This window comes from Choloepus didactylus, chromosome 1, assembly GCF_015220235.1.
Source record: "Choloepus didactylus isolate mChoDid1 chromosome 1, mChoDid1.pri, whole genome shotgun sequence".
Classification (NCBI taxonomy): Eukaryota; Metazoa; Chordata; class Mammalia; order Pilosa; family Megalonychidae; genus Choloepus; species Choloepus didactylus.
This window is the reverse complement of record NC_051307.1, coordinates 211703453-211721039: the sequence shown is the minus strand read 5'-3', so window position 1 is coordinate 211721039 and position 17587 is coordinate 211703453. Positions and strand designations below refer to the sequence as shown.

Below are 17587 nucleotides of genomic sequence, written 5' to 3'. Positions count from 1 at the left end.
AAAGTTATCACTTTTCTGTATAGATGTTATATTTCATAATAAAAAAATGTTTTAAAAAAAATGGGTTGCATCTATGGCGGGGGGAAGGTTTGGTTTTCCAGATGTATTAGCACAGCACACAAAACCAATGGGTCCCCTGCCTCAAGGGTACAACATTTCATGGTAAAATGTACACAGGTCAGAGTCAACAGAGCTGAGAGACAGGAAGGGATGGGAAAGCACTGTTCGTTGTAATGGTTCAGGCAGGCACTAATTTGTGACTTCAGCCACCACAGCTATTCCGAGCATGCCAGCTCTCCTCGAGCCTCAATTTGCCCACAAGCTCCTACCTTTTTGGAAGGCCAGGCTACAAGGCTGAGCAGGGGTCCTGGAGAACACCTCTCATCCCACCCACCCCATATCAGCGGGGTGACTTTCCTGGCCACTGCTCTGAAGTGCCAAAGGAGAGAGGGGGAGCTCCTCTTCCAGTTAAGCCCACCCATCCCATAAAAGCAAGCATGTTCTCATTTCCAGTTGTAAAAAACCAAAACAACAAGCTCAGATAGGAAGTTAATTCTCCCTTAAATGACCTAAAAAGGGAGAGAAAGAAATCAGAGAATGATGCCTGGAACACGTACAGGTTTCCTCTGGGGCCACCAGCTAAGCAATGGACTCTGCTTTTCCCCCCAGAGCACTGCTCAGTGTGGAAATGCTCCGTGTGGAATGTCTGAGCAGTGACTGCCGGGATGGGTTCATTCTCCTGCCTACATGTATCTGAGACCTAAATCTTATTTGGCAACACACACATCCCCGAGACCTGGCAGCTCAGGTGGGGAGGGGACAGAGCGAGCCACCCATGGCCCCTCTCCTCAGAGCCCACTGTCAGCAGCACGGTCACCAGCGTTCACCAGCACTTCAGGCAGGGACCGTCATCCTGTAGGGCCGGGGAACTCACGGGGTTTCCGAATTTCCCACTGCTAGCGGCTCCTGGCCTGGGTGTAACGGAGCTGCTGCCCTGACTTCCCACACCGCCCAGCTGGGGGAGGGGGGAAGGGGGTCTTGGGGCAAGAACCTTAAGTCACTTGAGGCCACAACTGAGGGTGAGAAGGCAAAGCCCTCAGGACAACTGGCAGTGCACAGTTTCCCTTCTATAAACTCAAGCCTTTGTCTGACCTTTGGTAGGGTCCTCAACCCCAACCCAACAAGCCCACCCCTCCAAGGCAGAGAGACCTCTGACAACACATAACCTGGCTGGGGTGAGGGGAGCAAGAACTGACAGCGCCAACCAGCAGCCCCCATTGCCGAGTGCTCCGGGTCGACAAGCATCTGCACGCTGTCACCCAGGGACCCGGAAGGAAAGGGCAGGTGTCAGAGGGCACAGCAGGAGCCAGCAACTTGCTCTGGGGGTAGGTGGAGCTGTGGCCTCCCAGGTGGCACCCGGTCCACGTTTCGGGGGAAAGCACTTGCCCCAGCCAGGGCTCACCCACGCCTCTCCACATACACCAGGCAGCTGCATTTCTGGGAAGTTCCAGCCTATTATTCCCTAAAACCACTGCGAGAAGGTGTGCCGTGGGCATTGGTGCCCCAAGTATGCTTGCTATCTTCTTGTCAGGGCACGGCCCCCTGGGCTGACCCAGGCCTCTTTAACCACATCCAAAAGCATAGGCTGCAAGACACGCTTACTTAACCCAATTCGAGCTCTTAGCTACTCTTCAGAAAAGAGAGCTCAAAGGAGAGTGTTGGCCCCACTTATCGACCAGGTCTCCATGTTGGTGCTAACTCTGCTCACGCGTCAAGGCTCTGCTGCATTTATTTACTCATGTGGCCCAAAGACCATGGGAAGGGCTTGCCCAGTGCCGGCCGTGAATCATATCATTCAACATGAGAGCCTATCCTTGGGGAATTTACAACCCAAGAGAAGAGACTTCTGTTTTCTTTGCCACAGAGAAATATGCAGAATTTCAAGCTGCCCTAGTAATGAGACAATAAACCTTGCTTTAAACAACAAACAACAAAATGGGCCCAAGAGACACCACACCAGTCATTTGCTAAAGGCAACAGTTGACACCCAGACTCTGTAGGGCTCCTTGCACTTATCACAGGCAGCATTTTGACAAACAGCTCCTAGTGGTTACTGAATATGCCAACGGTTCTCAAACTAGCTGCTCTTAGAGAACTAACTAGAGGAACTTGACTTGGGGTGGGTCTGAAGCAACTTCCCACTCCAGCACCACTTCAAATGCAGCAAACGGGGCTTGCACTCTGAGCCTCCACACCCCCAGCCTCAACCTTCACCTCAACTGGCAGCTGGGGTGTGTGTGTGTGTCCAGGGCAGCAGGTTCTGAAGTCCTTTCTGGGGGTGCAGGCCAAAATGCAATACTGTACAGAGGATGTCTGCAACTCTAACAAGTCAGCCAAAACAAAAAGGTATCTAGATAAGGGATAAAACAACTGTTGCAAAATGTTTTTGGAAGAGTCTATGACCCTGCGAGCTCGGTCAGTGTGCATGGCCATGGCTTTCTGGTAACTTCTCCTAAGGAATGCGGAGAATTGGCATTTGCACAAAAATGTCTCATTATACAACAAAAGATCATGTCAATGTCAAGCTGGATGCATCCAGGCGTAAGGCTCCCAGTGTCCTCAGAACCATCAACAGGAAAACTAATTACCCACTTATCATCGCTGGGCTGCCTGATGAGAAAAGGATATTCTAATTGCAAAATAGTTGGTTTTACCATGACTAATAATGAATCCCTCAGTAAGAGGGAAAAAAGCACAGGAAGAGGTAAGTCTGAAGATAAGAGGTCAGGTTTGTAACGTGGAATACAAGGACCTGGCCCCAGAAAACCATTCCCACGGTTCTCATAGTAAAGACCCCAAGGATTTTTAGCTCCAGGCAAAGCAACGGGCCATCTACAACATTCCCTCATCCTGTTGTCCCCCCTTCATGCTCCCCCTCTTGACTCCTGCCAGGAGTAACTCCATCGGGGAGTGTTTCTACAGAAAGCCTCACTCATCTTCTCCCACAAGTGGCGTCTCTCACACTGGGGGACTTGTTTCTTCAAGGATGAGAGGATCTCACAAGTTTGGACAGACTGTTTAGAACACTACACATAAGAAGTAAAATCCAGGCTATTCTTCCAGGACCCTGCTCTCCATACCCTAAGTTTGTGAACATAAAGCACAACAAAGTTTTAAATGAATAAATATGAACTTCTACAGGGAAGTAGCTTCTGAGGCCCTTTTTGCCTAACATAATCAGAGCAAACCAGTGTAAACTGTGAGATTCTGTTCGAATTCCTACATTTTGTAAAAGGGGGATAATTTGGCTTCAAGACTAAAGCCTGAACTGGCTCTTTTCTCAAAGACCCCATACAGCACCTTGTAAAAAAGATAAACTGCACGGAAGGGCCAGTAAAGAAAAAATTGAAGACGTGTCCATTCTTTCTCCATGAGTAAGAAATAAAAAAATTAAAACAGTAGCTGGTAAGGATCTGAGGGTGAGTGTGTGTGTCTGTGGGCAAGAGGGTGATAGATATCAGGTTCTGAATTTCAAGACTCAGCAATTCTCTGATAAAACTCCAAACGGAGGTGGGAGATGTGGGGTGGGGAGATGCAGGGTGGGGTTCCAGCTTGTTCTGCAGAATTGGAATTGCATAGACTTGAACACCACAGGCTCTCCTGCCATACCACCCAGGCTTTTTGTCAGCGTTAACAGGGAGGTGCAGAGCACACGGCATGCTGGCTCCACAGGGAGCACTTCAACAGCCAGACCAGATATTACACCTCCTTGGTGCAGTGATCCTGCACAGCTCCGAGTAGACAGGACCCTACCTGCTGGGTGGGTGTGTACTTCACGGTGTGGGAGTAGTCGTAATTATCGATGATGTCCAAGTCCTTCACCGCTTCACCAGGGAGGGGGCTGCTGAACTGCACGTTGAGTGGGGCTTTCCCAGCCCCTTTGGTGTAGACGGTGAAGTGGGTTGGTTTCCCGTTTTCCACACCTGGAAGGACACACCGTGAAGTGAGGAGACAGGTCTTGTGGAATGGTTTCACTTTTAGAACCAGTCTGACCAGTTCAACTGTCCCAGCTCGAGGGGCTGGCTTTCAGCCACTGGCCGACAGCTCAGACAGGAGGCAGCACAGCCACACTAAACTAGGCACCCACAGAAGACCTGCCTTTGGTGGAGATCAGTCCTGGATCAAACACACCCACCATCCCTGGCCTGCAGGCCTTCGGGGTGGTCCAGCTCACATGCCATCTTACCTGCTCTGCTGAGCCCTGGGCCTTCTGCCTTCACTTTGCTGGCATCGTGGGAAGGGTCAACTTTGACTCTGAAAGGGCTAGCGGGGATTTCCTGTAGCAAAGACACTGTCTCAGCAGGAAAGCCCCTGGAGCAACTGCCAGAGCTTACTTAGCCTTCTGTCTAAACGAAGGGTGAAACCTGAACACAACTCAAACTTTAGGGGACAGTGAGCAAACGTCTGTCACCAGGGGTCAGGTTTTCATATTCTAACCTTCACACTAGACCATCATATGAAAAGGCCCACAATAGATCACTTATCCCCCAAATCACAGGCTTTGACCTGTTTTCTGTATAGCCAAAGGGAGGTTTTCCACTAGCAAATCTAAAAACTCTGAGCCTTTAACACCAAATGTTGAGTACTCAGGATGGAAAAACACCCCAGTAAAACCAAAAGCAATAACCACATATGGGTATGGGGGAAGGAAACGTCCTTCAGGGAGAGCTGAGAGCTAAGGTTTGGGGAAGACAGGAATTGACCAGGAAGAGAATGATTACAATGCCTCAAAAAGAATGTCGCACATTATCAGAATAAAGGCAGGTTAATTGACTCAAGATTACCTCTAGGTAAGGTACTTTCTCCTGAGGTTCCTGATTTTATGTCAGGTTAATTTTAATCACCAAGATTTCATTATTCCCCATCTTCACTATCACGTGCAAACACAAACTACCTGAAAGTTCAAAATCCCTCTCCCTATAAAATTTTATATAAAAGTTTAAGGGTGGAAGGCAAAGTCATCACTTCAAAGAGGTCAAAGGAAAACCCATGTAGAAGTTAGGTTTTAATTTAAAACTTAGCAATTGTCTACAATAAACCAGTCTCTTTGCAGAGCGTCCCTGCTTGTAACCACTGAATACACTGCCTTGCTTTTCTTAGAAAGTGGTAAAACTTGAGTTCTGTTTTTCCCTTCTTGGTTTTAAGGAGCCAGAGAAGAAAATTATGGAGCAGAGTTCTCAAGATAACTTCCCTGCTGCTAAAACAGTAAAAGGGAGACAAGCGCACAGGCAACCGGAAAGAAGCCAATCCCACTCCCCTCCGCCTCCTCCTTGCCCAAACACAAACCTGAGACGCAAACAGAACCTTGATCGTGTATCGCCCAGCGGCAGGAGGCACATATTTGACTGTAAACGTGTCGTTGGCATTGTGAATGATGTCAAAATCCACGTCTTCTTCATCCTCGCTTAACACCCGGGCATCACACTTAATGCCAACGCTGACATCACCTGGAACAGACCAGCTCCTTAGCACCAGTTTACAAGAAACAGCATGCCCTGTGCAATCACTTCCAGCTCAGACTAACACAGCAAAAAAGCCATTAGGAAACTTCCCGGAGTAAACTTGAGAAAGGGATGGTGATAAATCAGGGTTTTAGGGAGGAGACAGAGGATTAGCAAACATATCACCAAGGAGCTGACAGAGATGTCCATTAGATGGACAATTACCTATCCAGATGAGCTACTTCCTGGTTTAAAGTTCGAGGCCCTCAAAATGTGAGGAAAAGAGCTTTCTTCCCCAAGGAACAACAGTCCCTACTTTGGTTCAAGCCTGTCTTACCTTCACCAGCCTCAGTACAGTCCACTGTGAAGTGAGTAGGCTCATTTGCTTTCAGACCACTTCTCTCCACACCTGGCCCAAACACTTTGACCCTCTGGGGATGGCTTCCTTGACCAATGTTGACCTAGAGAAGACATGGAGAAAACTGTTACCCAGTTCTCCTGCCCAGGAAAACAGTGTCAGAAAACACTGTTAGAAACAGTTCTTTGGGGCAGTCTAGAGCCCTTGGCCCTTCAGGCCCCTCATCATTCATTGTGCAAGTGCTGCCATTCTGCCTCAGCAAGCAGGAATGACACCCCCTTGCCCCAGGACTGGGTATTTTCATACAACAGCCAGGATTCTGCCTGACGACCTACCCTGTAGGGGCTGTGGGGGATGTTCACACCTCCCCAGACCACGGAGATGGTGTGCTTGATGGGCTTTGTCGGGGTGTAGGAGCAGGCGTACGTGCCGTCCATCCGGCTCTTCATCTGGATGTCAATAGGCTGGCCTTCCCCGTCCTGCAAGAGAGCTGGGGCTAGGAACGGAGCTAGCCTCATGCTGACTTCAAACGGCAGTACTGCAGCCTTCTAAGACAGCCAAGTCACTACTCACCCAAGAAAACGTCACTGGGCAACTTCAGTGTGCCATGTTCTCATAATACAATGACAACAGGCCATAAAATATTACATGCATTATTATTATTATTATTATTATTTTATTTTTAAGAGTGAATGGACCAAGAAGAAAGACATAACCATTCAATACTTCCTAATTTCAGTTCTTGCATTTAAATCCTGGGTCAAATGCAATTAAATTACATAAGCAGATTAAAAAAAAAAATTCTTGCTTCCAAACCTTTCCTCTATCACGGCCTAAGTAGCTTCTGCCACATTGAGAGACATTATAGGACAATCGGAAACCACTAAGCCTTTGTTTCCATGGAATATAAATCATAATGATGAAAAAGCACCCTGCCATGCTTTGTATGTTGGAATCTCATCTAATCCTCACAAAATCCCAAGAGACAAATATTTTTATTATTCCAATATGTGGCTAAGGAAACAGGATCAGATGGCCTGAACAACTTGTCGTTAAACCGAGAGATCCTGTCACCCGCCAACTATCTGCACATTTACCTACACAGGTGACCCCCAGAAACTTACCTGAGCAAATATCTTTAAGGGAGCCTTTCCAGCATCCTTAGGATCCACAGTGAACTCAGCCAGGTGGTTGACGATGCACCCGGATTTCTCCAAACCTGGCCCATATGCTTGAACCTGGGGCAAAGGGCCAATTATGATTCTCTTTCTGTGTAATGTCCCAACTAAACCTCTATATGAAAACTGGTGACCAGGGAGCAGGGAAAAACAAAACAACTTGCATCTGGTTTTACAGTATCTAAATAACATGATGGTTAGGGGAAGTAAAATGCTAAAACAGACTGTATCTTAAAAATAAGTAGTTATCATTAACCTCTCAAGAGGAAGAAAACTCCCTAAAATCAGGCTCCAACTAGCCCAGGCTCCCTACCTTGTTTGGGGCTGATATAGAGAACTTCTAGGAACTGGGGCAGGGACTTCCAGCCATTCCATTCTCACCATTCCCTCTTAGAAGGGGCTTAGAATCTTCATCACCAAAAATGTTCCAAAGTTTGCAGCCCTCAGGGAGCTAAAGACTAGTAGGTGGCCAAGGAGGGGTAGCTACCAGCCTGGACCCAGGTCAGCCTCCCGACAGCTGCCCATGTAGGGGAACAGCAGTGCACGCAGGGCCACGGGGGCCTTCTGTCAGCCAGGCTGGCTCAGAGTCAATGCTTTGCAGCCTGCTAAGTGTTTGAGCTGAAGCCTCTTGGAAATGCTGCAAACATTTCTCGAGTTTAAGAGAAATAACGCCAGAGGGAAAAAAAACACTTTATTTATGGAGCACCTTGAAATAATAACTAGACAGAGGCAGGACTGAACTATGATGTTCTGGGATGCAAGAGAAGAACAGCTTCCGGAGCCCCTGCATGGGCCAGGCACCGTGCCAAGGGTTGTCTTTATGCATGTTACTCCTTGAACCCTCTCAGAAGCGCTACAAAGAAGCAGACACTATTACATTTCCCATTTTATAGGCAAAGATCCCAAGAGTCAGAGGGGTGAAGTTACTGGCCCAATATTATAAAAGCACCAAGACTACCAGGATTCACATTCAGGACCATTTGCTCCCTAAGGGCTGAACAGCTCCTCTCTGCCATCTCTCAATACCCCCCAAGGCAACTTCTTCAGGCACCAGGAAGCGAATCGGGTGCCAGAGAAGAGAAGACAGAAACAGGATAAATTGATTCACCAGATCTGGGTTGTAGTCTCCGGTGGACGGGTGGATGAAAGCCATGTACGGGCTGTCCTTGATGTCTTCGTCGTCACACATGATGTGGACAGCATATTCCCCGGGCTCCTTGGGCCAGTATTTGACATCACATGATCCATCATTCTGGTCATCATACTCGATCTTCGCCTGAGAAGGGCCTTCGATGGCAAACCCTGGGCATGGGGAGGGAGGGTTCCCTGATTACGTTGTGGAAAGCACCTGTTCTATGTCACACCATCTCATTCCCTCTGCCTCCCTAAAAACTAAACATTTGCCAGAAAACTGAAATCTGATATTGCCCCTTCCCCAAAATAATAAGCCTACTGAGCCGTCACTAGAGATGGAGGGGTTGAATTTTGTTCTTTTTATTAATATCATCTAATAGGAAGGTTCAACTAGCAAACCTTTCCGTTTGGCAATACAGCAACACATATAAAAAAGCTTAAATCCACGCCCACTTTTGCCCCACCAAATTCACTTCTGGGCATTTATCTTAAGGAAATAACCAAGGATATGTGTAAACAGTTAGCTAAAAGAACAAGCCTTCAGCATTGTTTTTACAGCAAAACCCTGGAAATAATTTGAGGGCCTAACAATAGATATATCCATACAATGGAATTCCACGGAAGCCAAGGAAAATGAAGACATACTCCATATTTATCTGATGCAATAAGATATAAAGACTTGCCCCAGATATTTTATGTGGAAGATAAAAAAATTTTATGTGTAGCTACAGAATAAAATCTGGAAAAATATACCAAAAGGTTAATATTATTTCTAGAAAGGAGGATTAATGTGACTCCCTATTTTTCCCTTTCTGCTTATTTCTGTTATCTAAAATAGGAGTCACCAAACTATGGCCCATGGGCCAAATCCAGCTCCTTGCCTGTTTTGGCAAATAAAATATTACTGAAACACACCCATTCCTTTACGCATTGGCAATGTCGCTTTCATGCCTACATGGCCGAATCCAGTAATTGTAGCAGAGACCATATGACTCACAAGCTGAAAACATTTGCAATATGGTCCTTCCCAGAGAAAATTTGCTAACCCCCGATCTAAAACAATCATGTATACGGCAGATGCATACCCTCCCATTTATGCTCCAAAGAATATATTTACTTCTAAAATTTCTAATTTCAGCAAAATCCATTCATTCATTTATTCAAACTAAGGATCAGTCAAACAATACTTGTTGAGTGCCTTCCACGTTCCGGGCACTGTTTTAGGACAACACCCATAAATGGCTTCTGCTATCCACGTCTAGTTGAATGAATAAATGCCAGTGCCAGAGACAGTGAGCAACTAGAAGGACAGGAGGAAAATGGGAATTGCAATTCCATTCCAGCAGTATCCAGAGACGGCCTTGGGTGGTCAGGAGACCTTCCTACAGCGTAGTGAGGCTGAGAGATGGCCCCAACACCCAGCTATCAGCCGGCCTGGGCCCAGGCCCAGGAGCCCTATAATCTCAGTCCTCCAGAAGCTGCTGGTCAGCTGCCTTCACTTACCTAGAGACCCCACTTCAGAGCCAATGGACTCCACCACGAAGTCCGCCGACCTCCCAGCGATCCCACCATGGAGGCCAGGGCCCCAGGCACGGACTTTCTGCATGCCTGCTTCAGGGCCGACTTGAACTTCAAAAGGGCTAGGAGGAAAGGAATCCAAGAAGCATTAAAGAAGAACAAAGACAGGTCTAAATAAAGTCATGAGTCGCTAAATGTATATTGTTTCCACTTGACTGCTCCTTTTACCCAGAGTCCCAATCTCCAGCTAAGCCCTTCCTCCACGCAGGTTCCCCCACAGCCATTGTTATGTCAACAATATAATGTAACATGGCTGCCTCAGGGGGCTCAGGTGGCCACTGGGCTGACACTCAAGTCACACTGCCATGCACTAACCTTCCAGTCATTTCCCTATGTCTTTGTGTGAGGGGCTTCCCACACTGTAAGCCCCGGAAGGTAAGAGAGTATACACTTTTTCATTGCCTGCTTCCGCTACAATAAGAAAACTAGGGTTGAGTAGGCTTTGTCTCATATCTGAATGGATATGCTTTAACTTTGGAGCAAGAGGTTGAAAAAAAGTTTGCGCAGACTCCCAAAACCCTATAATGCCTAAATATTTCTCAAGGTAAACAGAATTTATTTATTTAAAGTTGCCCCAGAGGACAGCTGAAAAGCATGTGAACATGCAGGGCCCGCAACTGTGACACCCCCAAGGCAAAGCTGTAGGCTGTATCTCTTGGTCCCTGGCGGCACTGGAATAGATGATTTTAATGTAAACCATAGTGGAGTTTACCACCATGGAATTTCTGAACAGAGGCACACATTGAAAAAAGAAGATATCGGTTTACACAAGGGTGTAGAGACAGAGCCCATTTGCTCTCCATTACTGCTCCTTCTGGTTTCCCTACCTCCCACCAGCCCCAAACCACCAGCATTCAATTTAAAGCAAACGGGCTGAAACCACAGCAACTTTCTGCTGCTTTTGAGAACAGGCCAAACGTCTGCATGCTGCTCTGAAAAAAGTTTTTCAACAAAGAACATCTCTTTCCCTCCTGCTGCTTCGGAAGCAAATGGCTGTGCGTTTTCCCTGAACCAAGCAGCCTTCAGAAGACGCACCTCCAGCTGGAGACTCACCTCTTTGGAATGTGGTGTCCCCCCCACGTGATGGCAATGCTGTATTTCCCCGGGGTGCTGGGGTAATATTCAAAGGCATAGACCCCATCCAGAAAGCCTTTCTGCTTCACCAGCTCCTCCAGACCCTCTGTGGGAAAGAAGCACACAATCTTTCCAACACAGTTTTAGACTCAGAATGAGAATCAAAAGACAAGAATAGAGAGACAGCAACAAAGCAAAGCCATATTTGAAAACTCAGTGGACTGCTTCAGAGTATGGGGCTCCCCAAACCCAGGAAATTACTTTGAAGCTGAAAACATATCCATCTCTATATTAAGGCATGGAAAAATGGAAGATTTCCCAGATAATTGGCTGTAGAAAGTTCTCTCGTTTATGAGGGACCCTGAGATCCTGAACTTCCTGGGTCTGTATAAAGATAAATTCAATCACACCTCAATATTAACTCCACTTTTCCCAACCACTGGAGCCACCCTTCTCAGTCCCCCACAAAAACCAAGGCAGGAGTGAATCTTTATGAGCATGAGTTGCAGGTAAGTGTCCTAGCATATCTTTTTTAACAAAAATGAGAAAGCTCTTGTATGATATCTACAAGAAGATAGGTTTTAGACACTACACCTCAAACTCCAGACTGAGCCATCAGGCAGAAACTTGTTTTATGTCAAGCCCTGAGGTTTGGCCAGAAAAGCTGTTGAGTCAAGTGAGAATCCAAGGTAGGGGGGGAAAAAAAGAAAAACCACCTTGGCTCCTGTTGTAACAAGCCTGGAGGAAGGGCAGCCCCAGAAGCAACTTGGCTGTCAGTCTGGGCAGTCTAGAACCTTGACCGCCCTCATGACACAGCCTGCCCCAAAGCCTGGTGCTCTGAGATCAAATAGTAACTTTCTGGAGCACAGAACACTCCTGTCCTAGGCTGTTGGAACACAGAGAGTGAAAGAACAGAGATTCCACAAGGCATGGGAGTGAAACCACCAAGGCCTGCTACACCTGTGAGCTCAAATGCTGAGCAGCTTCTCTGTTCCAGGGGAAAACGTGAGGCCAGGGAAGAGACCTGTATCCACACCCATCTCCTTTCCCAAAAGAGGGAGCATGAATGTGTTGCAGGGCACAATCTATCCCTCCACATATGGCATTCATCTACAAAGAATATTCAATCTTTATTCTCATTTTATAAGCACTGATCATAGTAATTAGGTACTTGACATAATTTCATAGTCTATAAATTATAACCTGTCGTGGGCAAAATCATAGGCTTAGGAAACCTGTGCCTGAATTCCAGCTCAGATGCTTATGATCTGTGTGAACTTTGGCAAGACCCTTCCTTTCTGAGCCTAGGTTTCCTCAAATAAAACAGGCCTCTTTGGTTGTTTGAAGTGAGGCATTTCCCTAACTCCCTTACACGACTGCTTTTTTCTCTCCCAAAGTCCTTAACATTAGTAATGTGAGGCTGCCAAGCCACCTGCTCTTCTCGCCTGTACCCAGGGCAGACATCACTAATCAATCACTGCTCCCTTCCCCAGGGAGCCCAGAGAGCCTGAAATCCTCGACCCAGCTCTATGGGATAAATCAATCAGAACTGGCTGTGGAATGCAATCCTTGTGCCAGGGTTGCAAAGTTAGCCCAAATCACACCAGAAATGGAGAAGGAAAGGAGTACTTACTAGGACCCTTCACGGTTATGCCAAGCTCCCCGCTTCCAGCAGCTCTGGTGTCAACCTTGAAGTCTGCGGTCTCCCGGATGCGGACGCCTTTGGGCTGCAGGCCTCGGCCACTGGCCCGGCAGGCATTTGGACTGCAGGCTGCAGACACAGTTTCAACATCAATTCAACCTTTCATTCTCTAGTCATAGTTGAGCAAGCCAAGGTAACTTGGAACCATGCGCCAAGAAAATGTTTGCTTTGCACAAAGAATGTGCAGCAGTTGCCCGAGACCAGGGGTCCTGTTCAGGCAGCATACCGGGCTAGCAAATAAGGACACAACATAACTGTGTCCAGCCATACCACAGAAGGACTCAGGGAAAGTTACTTTGGCAGAGAAAGCAGGAGAGCTCAGCGAATCCACACTGTGCTCCCGGTACCAGCTGTAGCCTGGCATTTCTCCTCCCAGGGCTGAGGGGGAGTAGAGACCCAGCACTGGAGGTTGTTCAAACCTCATTTTCATATTCAAGGACCCAGTAATTGCGAAGACTGGACTTTTTCAAGTCTACTTGGAAAATGCAGCACTTGCATTTGGACCAGGTTCTAAAACTCTGGGTTAGCCATTTCTAAAAGTCTAAATGTCATTGTCACCTTCGGCATGAAGAAGCAGGCAGAAACAATAGCTTGAAGAGACCAGGTCAGTCTCAACTTGGCCAAAGCAGACCAACAGGTTTAATGCCGTCTGTCACAAGGTCCTGGGAATGTGGGCTACAACTAGCAGTAAACACCACTCTTGATTATCTAGTTTAAAAACCTAGTTATAAGTCTAGAAATTAAGAAGGACAAAGGTAGCATCTATATTCCTTGCATGAGAGGTCCACAAACTACTGTTCCATGGGGTTAGCCAGAAGCTTTTAGATGGCTGACAACAGAATCCTTGTATCCTAGGAATTCTTTGTCCAGTGTGAACAACCTCATTAAGTATAGAAATGAAAGAGTAGGTAAAATGTCATGTTGTTTGTTAAGTGGCTTTTAAAATCTGACACTGCATATTTGACAACTCTTGACACACTAGAACACAGACTCCAGAAACTGCGACTCTTTACTCCACGGAAAGAAGCTGTGTTCCCTGTGACCCACTCCCACAGGTCCAGCAAAGGCTTCGGCTGGCTCTGTGGCGTACCAGTGCTTCCCAACGAGCATACACACACCCACGAGGCTAGAGATGATTTTAGGTGGTTCATGAATGAATAGAGTTTAAGAGTGGACAGTTTATGGTGGAACTCCGTGGCACTCATTTTCCACTTGTGAAAGGGATATAATGTTTCTTTTTAATATAAAATCATTTGGGGGGAGGTTAGTGAATCAAAATTAAAACTCTATTAATTAAATATGAAATAGCACTAATAGACGGATAAGCCAGAAATGAAATAGGTAGTCCAAGAGAGAAAGAAGGTCAGGAAATACTGTTTCAAAATTCATTCTTGCATTATGTCAAAGAAATTTGCTATGAATATGTGTTTTGTTTTGTTTTTTCTTTGTCAAGGCAAGAAAAGTTGGTCGTACTAGAAATAAATCACAACAGGATGATACGACTTCCCCTGGAAGATTTTCAAAAAACACTCACGGAAATTCTGAACATGGATAATAGTCACAACATCAAAGGTAACTTCAGTTCACATAAACACTAAATGAGCCCAAAGAGTACGAAGGAAACTGCCAGATTTCCTTCCATCCTGACAAGTTTTAGAGATGTTTAAATGCAGCTGGAGAGTAGGCTTGGGGTCTAGCTGGACAAGTTGTAATAACACCTGCACAGGAGTTTCCTGAAGCCACACTCAGTACGAGCGCAGCTGTCATTCGTGAGCAGCACAAAGAACCAGCAGAGAAGCCCCACCCAGCCAGCCCTTACCAAGCAGATGCCTCTGGCCCAGTGCGCTCAATTAGGAAGCCACCAGATTCAGGGTCCAGGCTGGCCCAGAGGTGGGATTCAGAAGAGGAAGCCAAGTCTGCAGACAGAGATACCGAGGACAGAACAGGGAAAGGCAAGGATCAGTTAGAAAAGGCAGCAGAGTTGGAAAATAAAAAAAGGCAACAAAGTCAGAAGGAGAAGGAGTCTAACATTAGAGCAAACCGCATGCTCCTGGTTGCAGAGGGAGTTTAGCAGAGTGGTTAAGGCCATGGTCTATGGAGACAGAGACCTGGGTTCTACTCCCAGCCCTGATGCCTAGTACTTGTTACTTATCTAAGCCCCGGGGTCCCTACCTGTAAATTGGAAATAATGACCCCTTCAACACACAGGCTGGTGTAGTGATTAGATGTGGTCATGCTATGTGCCTGGCAGCCAGCAAAGGCCAAGCCGCAGAGGCTGCAGGCCCCGGCAAGGTAGCTGCTGTGCTGTGCTGCCACGACCTTCAGCCACAGGCACCAGCTCCTCAAACTGCCTCAGCCTACACCTGTCAGTGATGATAGTGACACCCTCCTCTACAAGCTTGAGAGAGGATTAAATGAGTTCATACAAGCAAAGCACTTAGGACACTGCAGGTCTCACAGGAAGATACAAGTGTTAATATTTTGAGACAAAGTCAGCCACTTCCCACAGAAAGTGGCCCCATGAAGGGACAGGTGTGAGATCAGCATCCCCTGACCATATTCCCAGCCTTGGTGCCCAGAAGCACACAGAGTCAGCCACTGCGGCACTCACCTTCTCCAACTTGCACTAGGAAGGGACTCTTGGGAATGGTGTCGCCGGCAAAGGAGACCCTGACCACATGGGGGCCGGGCTGCATTGGTTTGTACACACATCGGTACACCTGGTTTCCTTTGTCTTCCACGAGCAACTCCACAGTGTTCTTCCCCTGGGGGTCTTCCACCTCCACACCAATGTCGCCCACGCCAGCTCCTGAGACAGAGAACGTGCCATGAGCCACAGGCCCTTTCCGAAAGCTCCCTACTGATGAGTGTAAAAGCTGGTGCAAAATGCAAACAGAAGACAGACAGACAGGCCCTCAGGAAGGTCCACATCAAGACATTAAAACTGTTTCCACAGGGTGGTAGAACTTCTTTTAATTACATTTTCTATTTTCTAAATTTTCTACATTGAAAATTTTCTACATTCAAGGACTTTGTCTTAGTTTGTCCTTTTTTTTTTCATAGGACCTTGCTTAGAACTTTGTCCAGTAGATGATTCTCAAAACTCAGTTCCTTTGGAACATTTATTTAACCAAGTCAGAAATGTGTACAAAAATCAACCGAGTTATTAAAAGTCAAGCTTGAGTGTAAGATTTTGGAGAAGAAAGGCTGGTTTGGAAAAATCTAAAAATAAAACCAACACCTTTGAAAAAGCTATTGTTGTTATTGTTTGACTGATTTAAATGATAAAAGGCAGTGTTCCTAAGCCTTGGGTTCCTGAGGAGTGTATCTCTGGCTTTGGAAGAAAGTCCAAAGGTCTGACCCACGGAGCAGGAGGCATATTACCTGCTGTGTAGATGTCAAAGTAGGTGGGCTTATTGGCAATGTTCCCTGCAGCTTCCAAGCCAGGGCCTTTTGCAGTGACTTTACTGGCATCTCCCTGGGCCTTGTCGACATTCACTTCAAATGGGCTCTTGGAGATGTGCTGTCCTGCAAAGAGGACTGTGACCTATGGGTGACACAGAGGTGAGATATAATCACTTTCCGCCCAGGGAGACAACCATCACGCCACATGCATTGACCATCTTCTCTTGCACCCTCTTCATGATTGCACACAGGGTGGCTGGAACCAGGAACCCTGCAACCAAGTTAAGTGGCCCGAACAGGACTTCTGCCTGGCCCCATCAGCCACACCGCTAGACCTGGGACATCATGCCCAGCACCTTCTCTAACTGTGACTCAGTAGCCTGAAGGCCTCACACAAAGTCAGGCTGGATCCCCATCATTCCTCCACGTGCAAGAGCAGACACACCACTTGCCCCCACTGTAGTCAACTGATCTCCTCCATGCTCAGGCTTGATGCAAAACAGAGCACCTTGAAGGGGAAAACTTAAGGAAGCAACAAGGACAAAGAAGAGACCAACGTTTAGTCACCGTAGCATCTACACTCCAGACATACACCTACAATCACTAGTTACCTAGACAGAGTTAGAAAGATCTTATGACATTGCCAAGAACTTAGTGAAATTCAACCAATCTAACTACATTAGCTACTATCTCAGGTCTGATTCACAGGGATTCCAAATTTTCTACAATGAGCACGAATACTTCAATAATCAGAAAGGAAAATCACAAGTTAACTTCAGAAAACCACTCTTCTTTGCAAGTTGTCGCTCTTTCACACATCTCGAAGCCAGCCTAGAACGGCCCAGGCCATGGCCCTGGTGCCTCATCTCACCTTGTGCAGCCCGGTGACCTTGGGCAGGTACTCCACAGAATACGTCTTGTTCTTGTCGCTGTCAGGGGTCACTCGTGCCTAGGAGGAGGATGAGCAACATTTAGAGAAGATGCTGGGTGTGAGTGAGAGCATGCTATGTCAGCCAAGTCCCACAGGGAGCTGCCGGCTCAGGAACCCTGAAGGCACAAGCTACTTCCTGTCCTATCATGCCTGTGAGGTGTCCCAAGAGACACCTTAAAGTCACAAAAACAAAACCAGACAGCACAAAGCAAAACAAAGTCGGGCTGACCTTCCACTGTTTCAGGTCTAGAACTCTCTACAAGAGGAAGAGTACGAAGCAAACTGCTTAAACCTTTATTGGCTCAGTAATTATCGAGAGCTTATAAAATACTGGGCATGGTGTCAGGTCCCAAAAATAAAACAATGAGCAAGACAGGCATAATCCCTGCCCCAGTAGAGGAAGGAGGCAATATGCCAGTAAATTTAGAATTTCAGATTATGCTACGAGCTAGGGATAAAATATGGTTCTAAGAGATTACGTGGACAGAGGAAACAGCATGTGTAAAGGTCCTGGGGGAGGAACCAAAAGATGGTCCCTGTAGGAAGAGAGTAGGGCAAGAAACACTGTGTTATTCCAGCCTTTACTACCTAAAAATCCTCAACCGACAAAGACCTTATGAAACCCAGAGTATCCTTTATTTTATTAAACATTGTGCCCTTGGGTATCAAGTTATATTATTTTTTTAAGGCACAGCCCTTGAGTAATTATTTTAATGACTGTAAGCC

At 46.7% G+C, this 17587-nt stretch overlaps 1 protein-coding gene across 3 annotated transcripts in view; it reads right to left on the bottom strand.

Moving 5' to 3' along the window:
* Window positions 1–17587, bottom strand: part of FLNB (filamin B) — a 136929-nt gene that overhangs the window by 49477 nt on the left and 69865 nt on the right. For all 3 annotated transcript variants that reach the window (XM_037798961.1, XM_037798964.1, XM_037798973.1), the window contains exons 6-18: window positions 16802–16879; window positions 15910–16072; window positions 15137–15334; window positions 12457–12594; window positions 10803–10929; window positions 9675–9811; window positions 8146–8339; window positions 6984–7097; window positions 6195–6338; window positions 5839–5962; window positions 5347–5507; window positions 4247–4337; window positions 3814–3983 (exon numbers count right to left, since the gene is read on the bottom strand). In XM_037798961.1, the coding sequence (XP_037654889.1) occupies window positions 3814–3983; window positions 4247–4337; window positions 5347–5507; window positions 5839–5962; window positions 6195–6338; window positions 6984–7097; window positions 8146–8339; window positions 9675–9811; window positions 10803–10929; window positions 12457–12594; window positions 15137–15334; window positions 15910–16072; window positions 16802–16879 (1839 nt within the window). The remainder of the gene's footprint in view (window positions 1–3813; window positions 3984–4246; window positions 4338–5346; window positions 5508–5838; window positions 5963–6194; window positions 6339–6983; window positions 7098–8145; window positions 8340–9674; window positions 9812–10802; window positions 10930–12456; window positions 12595–15136; window positions 15335–15909; window positions 16073–16801; window positions 16880–17587) is intronic.